We start from the raw sequence: 17787 nt of genomic DNA, 5'->3' as shown, positions 1-17787 counted from the left end.
TGACCAAAGGAAAATTTTAGGACAAGCTCAAACTCCCACAAGAAGAGTTGATTCTAGTCTTCACCAATTTCATAGAGATTTATAATTAGGACCAAAGCACCACTACTAATGGGAGGAAAAGAAGGATGCAGTCTGTAGTTAAAAGAATGCTTAATTAACAGTTAAAAATGATTATACAGAAGATGTAATAGTAGAGACTTTGTTATTTGGCAGTGTTTTGGGCAGGAAAATGATAGCAGACGGTCTGGCTGAAATCATGCTTCTGTGCTAATGACCAGGACTATTGGCATGATTTCCAATCTGGAGAAAGTGTATATGTGGGATTTATATAGGTCTTGTGTATGTGTTTGCATGGATGGTTATCAGGCCACCCGCTAAATACCTCTTTGACAAAAGAGGGTGTATATTTAAAAAAATAAACCGGTGACAATTTTAACAAAGTCATGATAGGAAGGTGAGAAGGAACCACTGCGAACCATGACTTTGAGTGTTTGCACGGAGCTTTCGAGTAACTCTTCTGGAAAGATGGTCGCAAGTAAAACTTGGCTGAGCTTTGTTCTGCCTTGGTCCTCTCTGGGTTTAGAAGGGCTGATCGATCCGTCAGAGTCTGCTGAAATTGGGGTAAGTGTTTCATTAGCCTTGGTTCAGGCCCCCAGCAGTGGATACTTTGGTTGCTTGAAAGTAGGTAATTATTGGCGCTTTATTTTTCATGTTTCCAAGGCAACACAAAAACCCCAAGACCTTGTTTTCCGGTACATGAGCAGAAGTTTTTTGCTGCTGCAGAAGAGTTCCCTCCTGTCTCATATGAAGCTGCTCTAAAGGTACCAAAGCCATATTTTCTGTCATTATAGTCCATTTACATCCTATATCCAAAAAGCAATGACAATCAGATGTAGCTGATGAAATGATCTGTTCGCACTGCAGAGGATCTCATTCAATCAGCTGAGAGCTCTGCTGTTCAAATAGATAATTAGTGTTGTGACAAGTGTAACTTTAGATGTCTCAGTTTGGTGGCAATGTTAGGAAGTGTGACAAAAATTAAATTATTTGTCTGCTTTAACTGTGGCCCTCCTTGGATTGCTAATGAGAGAAATTCTTGTTAACACATGTCCTTTTTGATAGACTCCTTTACAGGTCCCTCAGCTGGGAAAATGATTTGTTATTTGTATCATGAAGCACACAAAAGAGAGGGCTTTCCCTTATTTTCTCTGACTTGTTTCGTTTTATGTCTTCAGCTGATGTAACAGGTCATGGCTCATGTTCCAGCATAAAACAGAAGAATCCTCTAAAATGAAATCAGCAGGGAGAGCAATCCTGATGAGCGCCTTTCCTGCTGGGCAGGACTGCCGTGATGTCTGCCTGTTGATATTTCTTCTAAATCAATGGGCGCGGGGAGCGCATTTAGGTGCTCCAATCTCAGGGGAGCGTTTGCAGCAATTTCCCTGGAGGTGATGACAACAACAAAAAAAATCAATCTGCGCTTCTATTTAGGGCTGCAGAGCAACGAGTTCAAAGCGTCTAAAAGTAAGTGCCTATGCATGCTGTGAAGCAGCTGCTTTGGGGTGCTGTGGCTCGGGGTGAGGGCACGGAGACCACCGGGGCCCCTACAGCCCAGAGTGGGAGGACACTGGAGGAGGGAGCTGCTCTGGAGCACAGCTGCCAGTTGCTTTCATGCAAAGGAACCATTTTTTATGTTTGCATTAATGGCCAGGTGGTTTGGTGGCTGGTTTTAGGTCCCACTCTTGACCAAGGGCAGGCAAACCCTCCGCTTGTGCTGCTGGAGGACTCCAGCTCTTCACTCTCACCTGGCAATGGAGGCAGGGGACGCGACTCCAGGTCCCTTCTCCTCTTGCAGCTGGGTCATTCTGCATCCCGAGGAGTGCTGGATGTGGGAGGTGGGAGGCTGAGCGGGCAGCAAGGAGCTGGACTAGCTGGACTCCTAAACGGGGTCTTTGCTGATGGACAGTTCTGGGATGTCCCCCTGTCCTAGGAGCTGTTCTGAGTTTAAATTATCATGGGATGAATTAATGAACATCTTGAAGTTGCATCTTTTCTACTGGCCCCTAATGGGATGCTTTTGATTCTTCCTATTTCAGCATTTGCCAATGCCTTGATGTTCTCCCACCCAAAGGGAATTAATTGCCAAGATGGAATGAAGAGCACAGCACAGAAAGCAGGCATGGTCTAGACCTCACGGGACTAATTATGCTCTTAAAGGGTAAGATAATAATCTTAGGTACATTAGAAAGAAAGTGTCTTAGTAATGCTGCACAGAGTTCCTGGTGTATCTCCTCTATCTGTGCATTTGAAAAAAAAAAAAAAAAAGATGCTTTCAAAGATACTTCAATACTTCTTGACCTCAAAAAGATCAGCGAGGAGCTCAAGAAAATAAATTTAATACCAAGTGAGTATATCAACATTTCTTGACCCTTAGAGATGGGAAAAAAACACAAGAAAGATGCACATGAAGGTCTTGTGAAGTTCTAATACTAAACCTCTCTCTCATGCACAAACTGAAAAGTCTCCGAACAGAGAGAGTTCAAAACCAAAGCCAATGAAGAGCGTGGTATGAACGACAGTCAGTGCCTCTGCAGACACTGCAACGTGGCAGTTAACGCTGGTGAAGGGGACTCATGAAAAGAAGGGTGAGTGTCTCTTTGTAGAAATATCAAACTGTTGGGGAGGGGAACTTTTTGATGCACATAATGGGAGGCGGGTCAGAGTCAGAGGACTGTCAGTACACAGCCACTGTCAGTAAGAGGAAAACATGAAAAGAGACTCAAAATTGGTGACAGGCTGGGGTTGTTACAGACGGGGGAGTGCTGCATCTCCTGGTCCTGCAGCCAGCGCTTTGAGGGAGGGGCAGTGACCGGTCCCGCTGCTGTTGCCGAGGTGTCCACATCCTCAGCTGACCTTGGGAAAGACTTCCAAGAGGAAGGTGAGACACGAGTAGCACCTCTGAGACACAGCTCCCATGTGCGAAGGGTGCAGGCAGCCTCTGCTCTCTGCTTCCTGAAGCTGTTGAAACAGATTTTAAGCTTGGAAAAAAGACAAATGTTTCTCCCTTCCTCGCAGGCTGTACATCCCGCTTTCCGGCGAGACCCGAGCTGTTCGCATGCCAGGGAGGCAGCTGTGAACTGTGAAAGGTCTTTGCAGAAGAGCTCTAAGAGGGTAAGAGTGATAGCTGGAGATCCAGTTAAGTGGTGTACCGTGTTCATGTCGCAGCTTGCACTGCCTATGCAGCAGATGTAAAGAAAAGCAGTGCCTCTTTTTATCACGCAGGCTTGATAAAACAACAATAACGTACATTCGGTTACATCTCTGCTAAACATACCCTCTTTTATTGCTTTTCAGGAGTTCAAAGCATTAGCATAAAACAATTGAGGTGGCTGTTTTTTCCCTAAGAGAGCGAGTGCCTGTTTACAAACTCATTTTATTTTCACAATATTCTATTGTTATTTATTTCAGACAGAAAGCTGTCAGATTAATGCACTCCCTCATGCAGGACAGCTTGCTTTATTGTCTGTTATTAAGACATAACATCTATAACCTGACAGGCACTGCCCACGTCTGCATTCCACCAGTGAAAGGCAAATTAAGTAGAAAATGGAGATCTCCAGTATTTCTTAGGGCTAAAGTGATATTAGTTTTTAACTCATTTTGTATTCATAGAGGATCCTGCATATTTGCAATATATCTGACAGAGTAAACTGTCCAAAGAAAAAGGGTTTTTAAAAAATTCTTATACCTGCTATCTCTGAGAAATTCAGACTTTAGAAGCACAGGAGGAGTCATGAAGTCTCCTCATCTAAAGAGTTGTCAGGAAAGAATGAAAAAAACCCCACATTACTCAGGTGGCACAAGAAACCCTTCAGAAAGCAGATCTTGGGGGAATAGCAGTGCAGGGTGAGAAACTTTGAACCTATGCCTAAAATAACCCAACAAATGGCCCTCACCCTCCAGACCCCAAACCACAGCACTCCTGTTGCCTCCAGTACCAGTTTCCAGCAAAAGCTGTTACAGCTTCCAGAGCAGGCACATGGTGTTCCAAACAATTAAAAAAAATAAAGTATCAAATTACTTTTTCTTTGATGTGTGTTTCCAGCTGGGGGAGGACTCTTGTGCCCTTCCTCCTTTTTACAGTGACAGTTGGAGTCATTGTCCAGAAAACCCCAGAGGGTCACCCAGTTTTGTGCTACACTAAGTTTCCACAGAAACCCCTTAGAAACGCCTTGGAAGCCCATGGGGATGCTGCTGCAGGTGCTCACCCTCCCTCTGCAGCACCCACTTCTCACCCCATGTGCCGTGGGGACCTGGAGGAAGGCTTGGCTCATCCCTCCTGGGGTTTGCCTTCCCCGCTTCCCCCAATCCTCCTCTGCCTCTGCCCAGCTTTTGGCTCTGCTCTTTGGCAGCCCTCAGCAGTACTGAGCTGCTTGGAGGAATTCTGCTACAGTTTTTGGATAGGGTATTTGAAAAAAAAAATACACTTTCCATTAGTGTTTTCTTAAAAACTGACTCAAGCCTACTACTCTTTCTCACTGGATTTCAAATGATAGAAATTGTGAGGGTTTAATCCCTCACAATTAATTCAAGTCCTGCTATTTTTGGTGCAACTATAAGTGGAAGTGGGATGGCAGAAGCACCTTCCCTGGTTCCAGTCATACAAGTAATGTTATTCACATCTTTTCATTATCATTGATTTTTTTTTTTTTTTCCCCTACTCCCCAGGATTTAATTGCTATACTTGGTTAGTGACAGAAGCCACTCTGGAAAGAGTCTGCAAGAGGTACACTGGCTCAGAGACTTCTCCCCTTATGGAGCCCTATGGGCTCGTCCCATTTTCCCCCTATACTTTACCAATAACAAATTATTTTTTTTCCAGCCCTCCCTGGAGGATCAAGTAAATCAGTTTTATTATTGCAAATAAACACTAACTGAATTAACAGGAGATGAGGAACAGACAGAAGCCAGGTTGAAGGAAGACTAATCTGAATACTGGGGGAAATACAGGGCAAGGCTGGTGTACCCCTACAGTCACCTGAAAGGTAAAACCCCATTTACTCAAGAAAAATTACTTCAGTCTCGCCTCTTGTGTATACACTTTTAAATGTGTTGGGATTATTACTGACCCTTATTGCAGCGTCTGGATCAGCTCCCTATTACAGAGGTAGAAGCCATGCTTTAAAAGCTTAAAATAGTAGTTCTGTTTGCCTGTGGTGATGTACTAAACAAATCGTTATAAAGAACTAGCTCTTCTTCAATGTAATTACTCTTTTTTTTTTTTTTTCTTTTGTCCATCATGTTGCAAACCTGTTGGCAGAGATCGAGCTCAGAAGCTTGAGCACAACCTCGGTCCCTGTCCCTGCCCCATGCACATGTGACTCTTCTGGAGCAAGACCAGGACATATTTAGGTAAGTCCTTACTCCTTTTCCCTCTCCTGCCCTGCTTCCTATAGAAGCAGGCCTGGGTACATGCGTTAGGATTTTAGTATTCGGGCAGCAAAGCTACTGTGAGGGAAACCACTGGTATCCTGCCAAGAAGTGCCTGTTGGCAGAAATACTGTGAAGAACATAGTCAAGGATTTTTACATGCAGTAAATCCCCATGTGTGCAAATATATGATACGGACAAGCAATACTACTCTGAAATATTCTAGTATCCCTCAATGTAATAAATATTTTATTAGAGTAATAGAAAAAAATGCATACAGATAACCATAGGATACACACACAACGGGAAGTTTAAGGATAAAGTTCAAACTTTTCAATATGAAACAAGGTACTCAGTACATATCTCATGGAGATATATAACTAGAAATTAAATAATACAATATAATTGCATGAAATTGGCAATACAGGAACATGGACTAGAATTTTGTGAAACAAGAATAGAAAGAGTCACCCTTTGTTGCATGAAACATAACTATATACTTACTAGTCACACCTGTTTTCCATCTCCCACCCCCCCATTTGCAAGTCTCTGAAAATGTCACTGGTTAGCCCCATTGAAAAGCAACTAGCCATTTATAACTAGGTATGTACAGTATATACAGCTCTTGCTTACTTCAACAGTTAGCACATATTTTCATCTGGATGTGATACTAATAAGGTAATTTGCTATTTGAATGCATATCAAAGTGGTTTTTTTCTACAGTACTACCATAACTTCATGAATCCTGGTTCTCTCCCTTTAGATTTCTGTGTGCTGTAATAATACTCTGAGATTAAAAAAAAAAACCCAAAAACCTCTTTAAAAGGATATGCTTTATGTGACATGAACACTTGTTCTACCATGTATGTGGGCAGCTTGCTAAAAGATGTCTGAAAGACTGTTTTGACTAAATTCACAACTCTGTAAGTCTAATGTACCAGGTCTAATGCATCTTTAATATATTGCTACGAACAAAAGCATAGATTTCTCTATAATAGCAAGCCTGATGTGTCTTTGTGTAGTACTTTTTCTTACAAACTAGAGTATTGCCATAAACTTACCAGAATCATATGACAGCGATGGGGTGCATGAGGGTGCCAGACCAGGTGAAATAGTTTTGAATTGGTTAAAGAGCAGCAGGAAGGAGAGTGATGAATGTAACACTGAATTAAGGATGAGTTTACAGTGCAGTGCAGTAGACAGCAGATCTAGATAATTTGGGGCTGCATATTTGGAAGCACCACATATGCAGGGAGGTGATACTAGTCTCTGTTCGTAAGGCCATGGTGCAACTGAGTTTCAGTAGTGATTACAACTGGGCACTTTTGTTAGTGAAACATACTCATAGGAGGTCAGAGAAATAAGATAAAACTGATCCTGAAGGCGGGAGAACTTGGTTGTGAATAAAAAACCTGGTGAAGAACTATAAAGGGGGGATATAAGGAAATTAACTTTGAAGTCTATTGATGGAGAGGAAGGTTAGGTGCTTGAAAAGGTACAGAAATGTACACTGCCATAAAACAGAGAGCCGCTTTTGAAACACGGCTGTGAAATCATTTTTAAGAGTAGTAGCGGAAGCCCTGCCTCTTGGACCCCCCAATGTGGACTGTGCAAAACTAACATCCATGCGGTGACTTTACCTTGCAGCTTTGATTTCTTGCTGGATTTAGAGTAATTTATATAAAGAGTAGTAAGAAATCTGATCCAAACCTACTGGAGTATGCCACTGTCTTATGAACAGCCACTTGGTTGATGTGTTATTATCCAACTGAAATGCCATGTCTCTGATTTCATCTTTTGCATGTAGAATGGTATCGTAACAGCACAGAACATCCCCAAAACAATTTAGTGTCACTGCAAAAATGGAGTTTCTCACTGAACTAAGCTCTTCCTTGTAACTCTTATCGTAGTGCCATTGCTGTCGCTCTCCCTTACATTGTATCTGAAGTATGTAATATGTAAACTCCTTTGGTTCAAGTATTAAGGCATTTTAGATTCCTTTTTAAAGGATTTGCTAAACTTTACATGATATTTTTACTTCAACCTACAGTGAAATATAAAGAATTTAAAAACACATCAGGATAGAAGAAAAACATGCATTAACCACTGCAGTTTTTTTTTTTAAAAAAGCACTTTTCTGTGGTAACTGATTCTTTTTTTTTTTCCCCAGCAAATGAAAATATATCATCACAACACTGAATTAAGAGTCAAGGAAAATATTGTTGGTAAGAAGCCGGATACACTGAAGATATTCAAGACTGATGGACCAGAACCTCTTGCATCCATACCTGTGACAAATGAAAAATGTCAGGATTAAATGAAAGCATGAGTATCTGCTCTGTCAAATTCTTAGTCTCCCTAGATGCTAAGCAAAAAATTATTGTATATTTTTATTTTTGACAAGGAATTTAAATTTACAAAAATGCACTAAATATTGTAAAACTACAGAAATGTATTGCAAAATGCTGTATGAATGGACTTTACTTTCAAGGTAATAAAAAAAAAAAAGAGAGAAAAGTAAAAAAATCTAACATTTTAAAAAACAATTTACATAGTAATTTACCAGTTCAATAGAATGAAGTTTGTCATTCGTAAGGGCATGAAGACTGTTAATTGCTTTTCTTTTTATTACCTTATTACCATACAACATACAAGTATTAATTCTTTTTTTCTCCCCATCAATAAGGACTGAATTCCTGCAAAGACAAGCTGTGACAACTGCTGGGTGTCAACTGCAAATTTAGTAATGATTCACTACAGCAAGGCAGAGACGTGTCTCTTTATACTGTGGCTGGTATAAAGGAGGTTCAGTAGTGGTTGGGGACACCATATAAGCATGTGACAAAATAATAGTGATTCAGCTTCAACTTACTAGCCAGTCTGGGAATCAGGATCTGCTCACTGCTGGTGCCATCTCCGCCATCAGTTGTTGCTTTTACTTCTATAACGTAATCTTCGTTCAGCTGAAGCAGAAGTTCAGCAGTTGTCTTGTCCGTGTTCAGCACGTTCATATTAGTCTGGCTGCTGGTCCTGTACAAAACCTGCAACACGAGCAATGAGCAACGTCAGTTCTTCCGCTAAGACCTGCCCTGCAATTTTTGTGTGTGTTTCTTAGAAACAAGGTTTCTGTCTTTAAAAAGATATGATGAGAAAAAAGATCTGATTTTTGGTTAATATTATAGGGCAGAATTACATTTAAAGAATGAAGGTAACATCAATCAAGCTCTTTCATTCCACCTTTCATCTAAAATGGCACAATGTATAATGATAAATGAATAATATATTCTGTTGATGGTCTTAATAATATATTGTTCTATAAATTATCTCACCATTTGGAATGTGTCATTACCTAGATCAGCTGCTTATGCCTATACATAGTTTGGGAAGGAGAGAACTGATCAAAATTACAGACTATGTTGGAAGATGTTCTGCAAGTGCTGAGTTATTACTCTGTCATGAAACTTAACTGCATTCAGTGTGCTGTGTTTTAAAGAATGGGAGCTACACCTGAATGTCCCAGCCTGCTGCTCAGTACCATCAGGCAAGAGGCAGGGACTTCAGAACAACATTAGCTTCTCCTCATCCCGAGGGCTTGATGAGCCCAAAGAGCCCCTGGTACCAGTGGCAACGCTAGGCAGAGAGAGGTATGTCCTGGCAGAGGTTAAAAAAATACGTGGATCCAGTGCATTCACCTGGCAGAGCTTCACAAATCGGACAAACAGGTAAGCTTGGGAGTTTCCCAGTGCAAAACCCAGCAAACCCCAACTCCCCCCAAAATAACGGCAATAATGATGAAATGGAAAAATAACCGCAAGGCCACTGGAATTACACAAATGCTGCCACCCCTGAGCCATGGTCCGTACTGCCGTGCCTTGCTATAAAATGCTCTCGGAGGGACGCAGCCGCATGGCTCAGTGCCACAGCATTGTGGCCGCTCTGGTGTTTTCTATATCACTTGTTGGCTCTTCTCTCCTTGCAAACCAACTTCAGTTAACTGCACTGCTTTTTGGGATAAAAATGAGCCTCTTCAGTAAAATTAATCAGCATTATCAAAATTCAGCTTGTCCTTGTGTATGTAGCAATGTCTGTTATCCGCAGGGGAACCTGAAATGGTGGGAGACAGAGTACGCCATTCGAACCTCTACGTGGTATGTTTTTAGGTCATCAACTGTCTGTGAAACGAGGTGGCTTATCTAAGCTGTAAACATGTATTTCTTGCTAATACAGCTCAGAACACTGCATAGCCAAAGCTTCAGCATAAATCTTTTATGCAGGATGTGGGATCCAGCTGTATGCAGCTCATCAAGAACATCCTCAGCTGTTCTCTTAAACATATTTAAGATACATGACATATTTAAAAACCTGAACATTTGTGTGCTGATCAGATTTACAGTAGATGTAGGAACCTAATTTCTATCAAGACAATGAGCACATCCCACAGTAGGTAAGAAAAAAAAGGTTTAAGAATCAGTTTGATAGATGTGGAATCTGGCCAGCAATGGAAACTATACCCATCAGCTACCTCAGGGATTATGTGTTATGCATTTGGGTGTTATATATTTATAATAAATGTTATACATGTGGTAAGTGTTCAGATATTTTTCTGGTCTGCTTTTCCTTACCTTATACCCAGTCACCTCGGACTCGTTCTCCATAGCTCTTACTTCCTCCCAGCTGAGGATGACTCTGGAGTCTGTGACATTCCACACGACGTTCCCTGGCGGTTGACTGGGTGCTTCAAATACATAATAAAAGCAGGACTTTAATTTAATTGGCATTAGTGATTTATTCTACAGCAGGAAATAATAGTTCAGGTAATTGACTGTCATTACATGTCGGATGCAACAGCAACTCCAAATGCAGCCTCATCATTTGCACACTTTATAGTTCAGAGACTAAATTGGAAAAACAGGAGGAAGGAAAAATACAAGAACATCTAAGTGTTATTTCTGAAGCTGCATTATCTGTTGATGGTCCTTCATTAAATATAGCCAAACAGCGTATGTCTTAGGACATGGGTGATCAATTAAAACATATTAACGAAACCAAGGATGGTAACAGATAATTTCTAGTTCTTGTATATTGCCAAGAATAAGCAAATACGTAACGATAGATTATTTGTTAGACAAATTTAATCTTAGCAGATATTCAAGTCTACATGCTACGCTGATTTACTTTAGCATGTTTGTAATGTAAAAATATTTGACAGATTTTTTTTCTGTTCTTTTAACTCAAGGCATGATTTTGAACTGCAGCCTGTGCAATTTCAGTACCTGCAGCTGGAACAATAGTGGGATTCGGCCAGCAAAATCTGTTGGGGCTTTTTTGTTCGTTAACAATCGGAGACTGTTATTTTCAAAAGGAGCAGTGTTCTTTTGGCTGTATACTTTAATACATCTTGAAACTGCCAAGCTTTCAGGGAAGGCGAGGATAAGTACAAACCACTTAAGATGCCTCAAGTTGGTTTCCCAGAAAATGGGTCATGCAGTGACAAAATCAACGATTAATATCTTTTCTAAATGTGTTAAAGAAAACAATTTACTGTTGCTGTCACCTAGTGGAGGCAACTGCTGCTTAGGTGGACCGTGCTACGCTTTGATGCTGAAGGTTCCAGTATTAAGCACTGACAGTGGTTTTAAACGCTCCTGTGCATGTGCTTGTAAGTTGGGTTGGTTTTTTTTTTCCCCCCTCTTTTATTTTTAAATTCTTTCCTTTCTTTCCGTGAGCAGTCAGACCAAAACCCCACCTGATTATACTTCTTAACACAAAGTAGACACAAAAATATAAGAGCAAGACTTAAAAGAATTACTCCAGTCAAACAAGCGCTCACGGGTCTTTTTGCAGTATGTGCCTTGTTCTAAATCCTAAAGAGGATTTAACCTGATGCACTAATAGCTGCTTTTTATAAATGTAAGAGGAGATTGTTTTACTCCTGAGAATTAAGTATTACAGCATATATGAATAGTTTTCATACTGAGATATTAAAGCTTAATGTCAAAAGAAATGAGTCATTCTTTTAAATCCCCAACAAAATATTAATATGACATCTGAAAAAATGAAGAGTAATTATGTATTAAAAAATGCAAGCCTCTATCTACCAGAAGGCTCTAATTCACTTCAGGTACCAAAATCTCCAATAATCTCCAGTGTTCAGAACTGCAGAACTTAATTTGTAAGTGGTCAGATCCTGAGCCACCACATCATGTAAGTACATGTCCAGTGCTAAAGCATGCAAATAGTGACATGGATTTCTCTGAGATTCTTCAGATGGTTAAATTGGGATTGATCAAAAAAATCACACATTTGAATGAAAAATCAGTTTCTACTGCAGCAGTACAGAAAATTATTTGTCTTAACTCACCTAGTAGTTAGCAAAATCCTTCAGATTGACATTATCCTGTACTGCAGGGGTTTTGCTCTCTTTATTCACCAGCAAAACACATGGACATAGTGCACCTAATTTTTCTTTTTACTTATTCCAAATAGCAGAGATCTTGACTAAGGGCCTGATCCAGGTCCTGTTCATATCAGGGTGATCAGGCGTTTCCAGTTCTCAGTCACACATCCCAAAGGCAGGTTAGGCACTAAAAAAAGGACTGAAAAAATCACTGAGCTGCCCAGGCTGGCACAAGCTCTAGCAAGAAGCCAGGAGCCATACAGATGATTAATTAGAGAAAACTATTCATCACAGGCAGCGAGTTACTTTATATCAGCCAATTCATGGTAACTATGCCTATAATATATTTAAACTCCAGCAAATATGTTAATCTGAGTTTTAGTCCTCAGTGACAGAGTGACACTTGTTTCTCTGTATCATCACTGCTGATAAATGAGCTTATTTCATAATATTTGTGGTGCGACTAGTGTTGGTAGAAGGATGTTAATGACTATTTCAGGGAATCTGACCTTTCAGTCAGATTTAATTGTGCATTCTTCTGAGTCTGACAGAAATACTTCAAGATGATGACCCTGATTCTGATTTGTATTACAATGCAAGAGTATACTAAAAATATTTCCATTTGTAGCAAAAATATTGCAGCCTTTGACAATCTGTTCTCCAGCTTAATTTCTCCTTTTAATAGTAAAGTGGCCTCTTGTGTAATTTGTTCAAGGGGAAACAATGGATGTGAAGGATTATTTTGCATGAATTGTAGGAGGATCATTGCATTTCAAAAGCCATGCCCCAGAGAACTTATAAATATGTTATAAAATCCTGAAAAATTCAACAAGTCCTCATTTTTTTTCCCTTCCAAAACCCAGAAATTTGTCTTTTAAAAGAAGTCTTCCAGCCACTAGAAGAATAATAAAGGTTCTAGAAAGAAGTTATATCTCTTACTTCAGCTTCACCGGAATAGCTGAGTTTCACTTCCTTATCCTGCTAAAGTAGCAGAGGGCAGAAAATGGAAGATCTATGCTCGATTTAATTGTGTAACTCTTCTAGTCGGTATGAAAATTCAGGTCATTTACACATATTGTGATTCCCAGTAATGCGCCTATTTTTCATTTGCCTGCAAATGCTAACACACCATTATGTCTCTCCCCACTTTAAATTCAAGATACTTACGTGTCTTCTTTGTGGTAGCATTTACTGTGGCACTAAAGGGACCTGCTCCAGCACTGTTATAAGCACGGACAGCTGTGTAATATGCTAAGTTGCTCTTCAAACCTGTTATTCTTATTGATGTCTCATTCCCTGCAGCTTTTACTCTGTTTGAAGATTCTTCTTTTCCACCATTATTCCAGTACCTAACCTGTAGACATAAACATAAACCAAAACAATTTAAAATCTTCCATAGAATGGACTGTTCATCCACAGCATTGCATTTGACTCCTTTAAGGTAATTTTTTCTCAGCTGAAAAAGGTAGAAATACATTAAAGTTTCAAAAATGTTTACTATGTAAAAAAAAAAAATCTTATCCATCTGCCTTTCACGCTTGCTGCTCTTTTTAATGCGACTGTAAGGAAAAAGGAAACTGAAATATTAGATCTTGCTTGAATTAAAAAATGACAAGAGGAAAACCATTACTTCATCTAGAAAGTAAACAAGTTAAACTCAGAAAACTGTACCTTACAAAATAGTTTCTTTGGAAGTAAATTTAATTCTGAAAAAATATGTCTGTTTGAAAATACTGTTAGATGGACACGTGACTATCAGCACAGGAAGCAAACCACAATTTCATTGCAAAGATACTTAGAAGAAATATCCTTCTTCTGGGTGTAGGTGGGGCAGGAAGAAAGCAAGATATGTGATAATATTTTGTAAATTTGTGCTGCTGCCCTGCAGCGTGCATGACCCTTCTAGCTCATGGCCGTTTACAGGTGTGAGTGTATTTTAAATGAGCTTACCTCGTAGCCCAGTAACCTTCCACTACTCATTTTCCAGGGAATGGGCGTCCAGGAGACCTCGATGACAGAGGACGACAGACTCATCGCAGATACACCGGAGGGTGCTATGCTAGGCTCTGTATTTGGAAATCAATAAATGAGAGATCAGCTGCATTGGTGACTGTGGAAATAAACATGTCCATATTCAATGTGATCTCGTCTCTATTAACTGTTGCTATACTCTCTGAGGAAACATCTCATGCTAAATACCTAGAGGTAACTCAACTCAATTAATCTGGAGATGGCTCAATCACGTACCTTCTTCCGCTGAAAAAACTGTGGTTACTGAACTAAATGGCCCTTCTCCTTTATTGTTATAGACACCAACTTTGACTTCATATGGCGAAAAGGGCAAGATGCTTTCATTCCTAAAGACGTATCTCGGTGTGTCTGGAGAGGTGACCACAGTCTGTATCCATGTGGTGGTGCCAAAGGGGCGGAAAGCAACAACATAGCCAAATCCTTCTCCATTTTGTAATTCTTCAGGGATGGGCTGTGAGAAAAGCAACAGATGACAGAAGTTCATGATGCTACACAGCATTGGGCACATTTTGCAGGAAGAAAGTACTGACAGGCTAACATACACGGTAGTCACCAGCTTCTGGTACTGCATTTGGGATCATTCCATCAGCAAATTAACTCTGGTACAGCAGGGCAAAATGTGTGCCTTTGAACCTATTTTAAGGTTTGTGCTTTGAGAACAACTTTCAGGTATATTCCTTGTTTGCCACTGTTTTAAGACACTCTTCAGTAAATGCTATTTTTTTCAATTTCACAATCTGTAGTTCATAAAAAATTAATAATGTCTTAGTCAACCATTATAGAATCCAATACTACCTTTGTAAAGTGGCTTCTACTTTCCTCTGATGTGATTATGATTAGCTAACCACACAGAGTAGTCAATGTTAATAACAGAATGTTAACATTTTTAACTCATTAAAAAGAGGATACATAATATAAAGTAATATCTGATTTTTTTTTTTTTTGTATTGGCTAGCACATGCATCCAGAGTTAATGGTAGGAAAGCAAGAACTGCAAATTCACACTGAAAAGCATAGTTCTTTAGCTCAACCTTTGAGCAATACCCCTTCCTCTTCCTCCACCCTCCTGCCCCCTTCTTAGCGCTAACATTTGTTTGAGAACAGAAGCAATCTCAGACAAATGAACTAAATTTCCTACTGATTGCCATCGAGCACAATAACACATGAAAGTGACAGAAGGGAGGCAAACGTGCATAGTTCACATTACAGAATGTTACCGAGCACATATACATCCTAGATGAGAAGCTGCTGCAGCCAGGGAAATTCATCTTTTAAGAAGAGTTTGAATGAAAACAATCATTCTCTGAGGAAAATTGCTTGCCAGAAAACTTACATCCCATGTTATGACCAGTTCAGACCTGCTGCCTCCTCCCCCACTGACTTCAGATGGGGGAATTTCAGGAACTGTGAAAAGGAAACGTAGAGCTGTCTACACCATGCAGATACAATAGATGACATCATATAACATTAACCTCATGCTCTGAAGCCAGTTGCATTCATATTGCTCTTGCATATTAAGGCAAATGGTGGGGTTTGATTTTTTCCGGTTTTGGGGTTTGTTTGGGGTTCATTTTTTTGGGTTTGTTTTGGTTTTTTGGGTTTGTTTTTTTGCAGCAGGCAGTCACTTCCTGCACTCGCCCTGCTGTTTTCCATCACTCAGGCAGGCAGATGTTTTTCTGAGCACTTGAAGATCCTCACCAGCTTGCAGACTGAACCCTATGTGCTAATGTTTATGAACTTTAAAATGTTGGAGGCATGCTTCACTTTTTTAATAGGGCTAGCTTCTGCTGATGCATTGGGCAAAGGGCCTTATTTCAAGTAAACTCCTGGGGTTTAATTGATGTGGTATTCTGAGCCACGTGCTCGTTACATGGGGAAGGTGTATGCTGATCAAACACTAGGAATGAAAAAAAAACCCTGTTAAAATTAACCTCTTTCCATCTATTAATATCTTCAGACTCTGTAGTACTGCCTGAGCTGACAGACTGGCATACTGAACAGTTTAAATGTATTTAGCTGTTATGCTTCTGTGATGTTCAGTAACACAACACAAACTGTCCCACAGCTAAAAAGAAAAATCATGAACAAAGTAGTTACAGGCTTTTATATTTGATGGTAATTCCAAGCTTGTTTGCAAAGAGCTAAGGATATGAATGCTACTCTTTTTTTTTGTTAATATTCAAGACTCTTGAATTAGAAACAAAAAGAAGAACCCACTAACCTGCCTCTTCAGTTCTTACTTTTTCTGAGGGTAAGCTAGGTTCTCCACCCCCGATTTTGTTACTGGCAACTACACGAAATTCATATTCAACCCAAGGATTTAAATCCACTACTGTGGTTGTGAATGTTTTTCCATCGATCACATCTGGAACTATTAAGAAGAAAGAAAAAAAAGGAAACTAAGAACACAGCGTCCCTGGTTGAAAACATTTCCACACAGCCCGTAACAAGAATTGTGTTGTACCTGTTGTAACTCGCTGCCAGCCTACAGAGAAGGGTGTCCTTGCTTGTATGGTGTAAGTGGTTACTGGGCTGTGATTATCTGTGCCTTCTTGCCAGGAGATCTGAGCCGTGGTATCAGTTATTTCATCCACTTTCACATGTTCAGGAGGCCCAGGTGAGCCTGGAATCAGATTGAAAAACAGGCAGAGTTTTGTAAAGCCAGTACCCCGGAAATCACTAACACAGCAGTACGGATTCCCACCTTATCAGCGCCATAGGAGGAAGAAAACAATGCAGCTTGGAATAAGAACACTTGTAATTATTGTTTTACATTCACTAAACTGAAGTCTGATAATCTATTTCTGAAACACTCTGAACTGCAGCACATGACAGGTTTTGTCCCTCGTGCCCCAACTGTTCTTCAGCATGATCGTCTGCCTTTCCAATGTCTGTCACTTTAGTCTTCAATGTCCTCTTTTAATCTACAAATACATCTCTGGAGTCTACCAATTTGTCATCTACAGCTGTGTTACTGTACTATGCACTGCAGCTTTTTTTCAGCACAACATCTGAGCAGCACCCCAAGTAGCAATTCAGTCAGGCAAGCGCTCTGCTGCCTTCTGGAAAAATCCTGATTCTGGGCATCCTGGCAAAAAATGCTGGGTTTGGTCTCATCTGCACCAGCAAAGGGGGTTGAAATAACTCTTCTTCCCTCTCATCAGTGACTTGAAGGACTGTCAGTGAGAAAAGATGTGAAGTCAGGATTTAGTATATCCTTCAGCTCTTAATTTCTTTGGGAAAAATGAAGCTTCATCCAAAAATCGAGCTAAAAATTCTCCCTAACTGCAAGGCAGAATCACGTAATTCCAAGTCATAGAAGAACTGTCTTTTGTAATCTATTATATCAGTTGATTCTGTAATCTACAATACACAGAAGTTAGAAAATATGATTCACTATAACTGAACCTGAAATTTACCTCGTACGATAAGGTCCGCTGCAGATGCTACACTATCCACTTCTGTCTTCACCATACAAACGTATTTTCCACTGTGTTTCAGCTGGATGTTTCTAATCATTAAATCTCCTGATGCACTCTGTCGAAATACAAAGTTCTTATTAATGCAAATGTACTACCTTGTAATTTAATATTAAGATTGTATTTGCAAAGGGAAAAGAAATCACCCAAAAACACTGAAGATAAAGTTGCTCAAAAATTGCACGGGCAGACAGCCTGCAGGACAGGAAGTTATTACCCAGCAGATGCTCCATGGTAATTCTTAAGCATTTTCTAATAAACATGAGGTTGTGTCCCACTGTTACAGGAAAAGTAAGCTACAACATGGTGAGCTTGTACTGGGAGTGTTCCTCCAGACTGCTATTGGGAACCAAGAAGAAAGTTGACACCCTGTGACCAACCATTTGGCTCAAAGCCCTGAAAAAGACAAAAATGTGGTTTCTATGGCCATTAACGGGATGCACCCGCGGG

General features: G+C 40.1%; 1 protein-coding gene across 1 annotated transcript; it reads right to left on the bottom strand.

The window, feature by feature from the left end:
* Window positions 1-7617: 7617 nt before the first annotated feature.
* Window positions 7618-17395, bottom strand: LOC104457543 (contactin-3-like; the record flags this gene model as incomplete). The annotated part of the gene is made up of 10 exons (XM_010087020.1): window positions 7618-7718; window positions 8303-8471; window positions 10053-10165; window positions 12995-13181; window positions 13778-13893; window positions 14075-14309; window positions 15192-15262; window positions 16080-16229; window positions 16323-16481; window positions 17278-17395. Coding segments are annotated over 10 exons (1419 nt in total), but the record flags the coding sequence as incomplete, so codon positions are not given.
* Between the last annotated feature and the right edge of the window lie 392 nt (window positions 17396-17787).

Source organism: Pterocles gutturalis, unplaced genomic scaffold, assembly GCF_000699245.1.
Source record: "Pterocles gutturalis isolate BGI_N339 unplaced genomic scaffold, ASM69924v1 scaffold38541, whole genome shotgun sequence".
NCBI classification, from domain to species: Eukaryota; Metazoa; Chordata; class Aves; order Pterocliformes; family Pteroclidae; genus Pterocles; species Pterocles gutturalis.
Note: the sequence above shows the minus strand (reverse complement) of the source record. Positions and strands in the feature narration are given on the sequence as shown.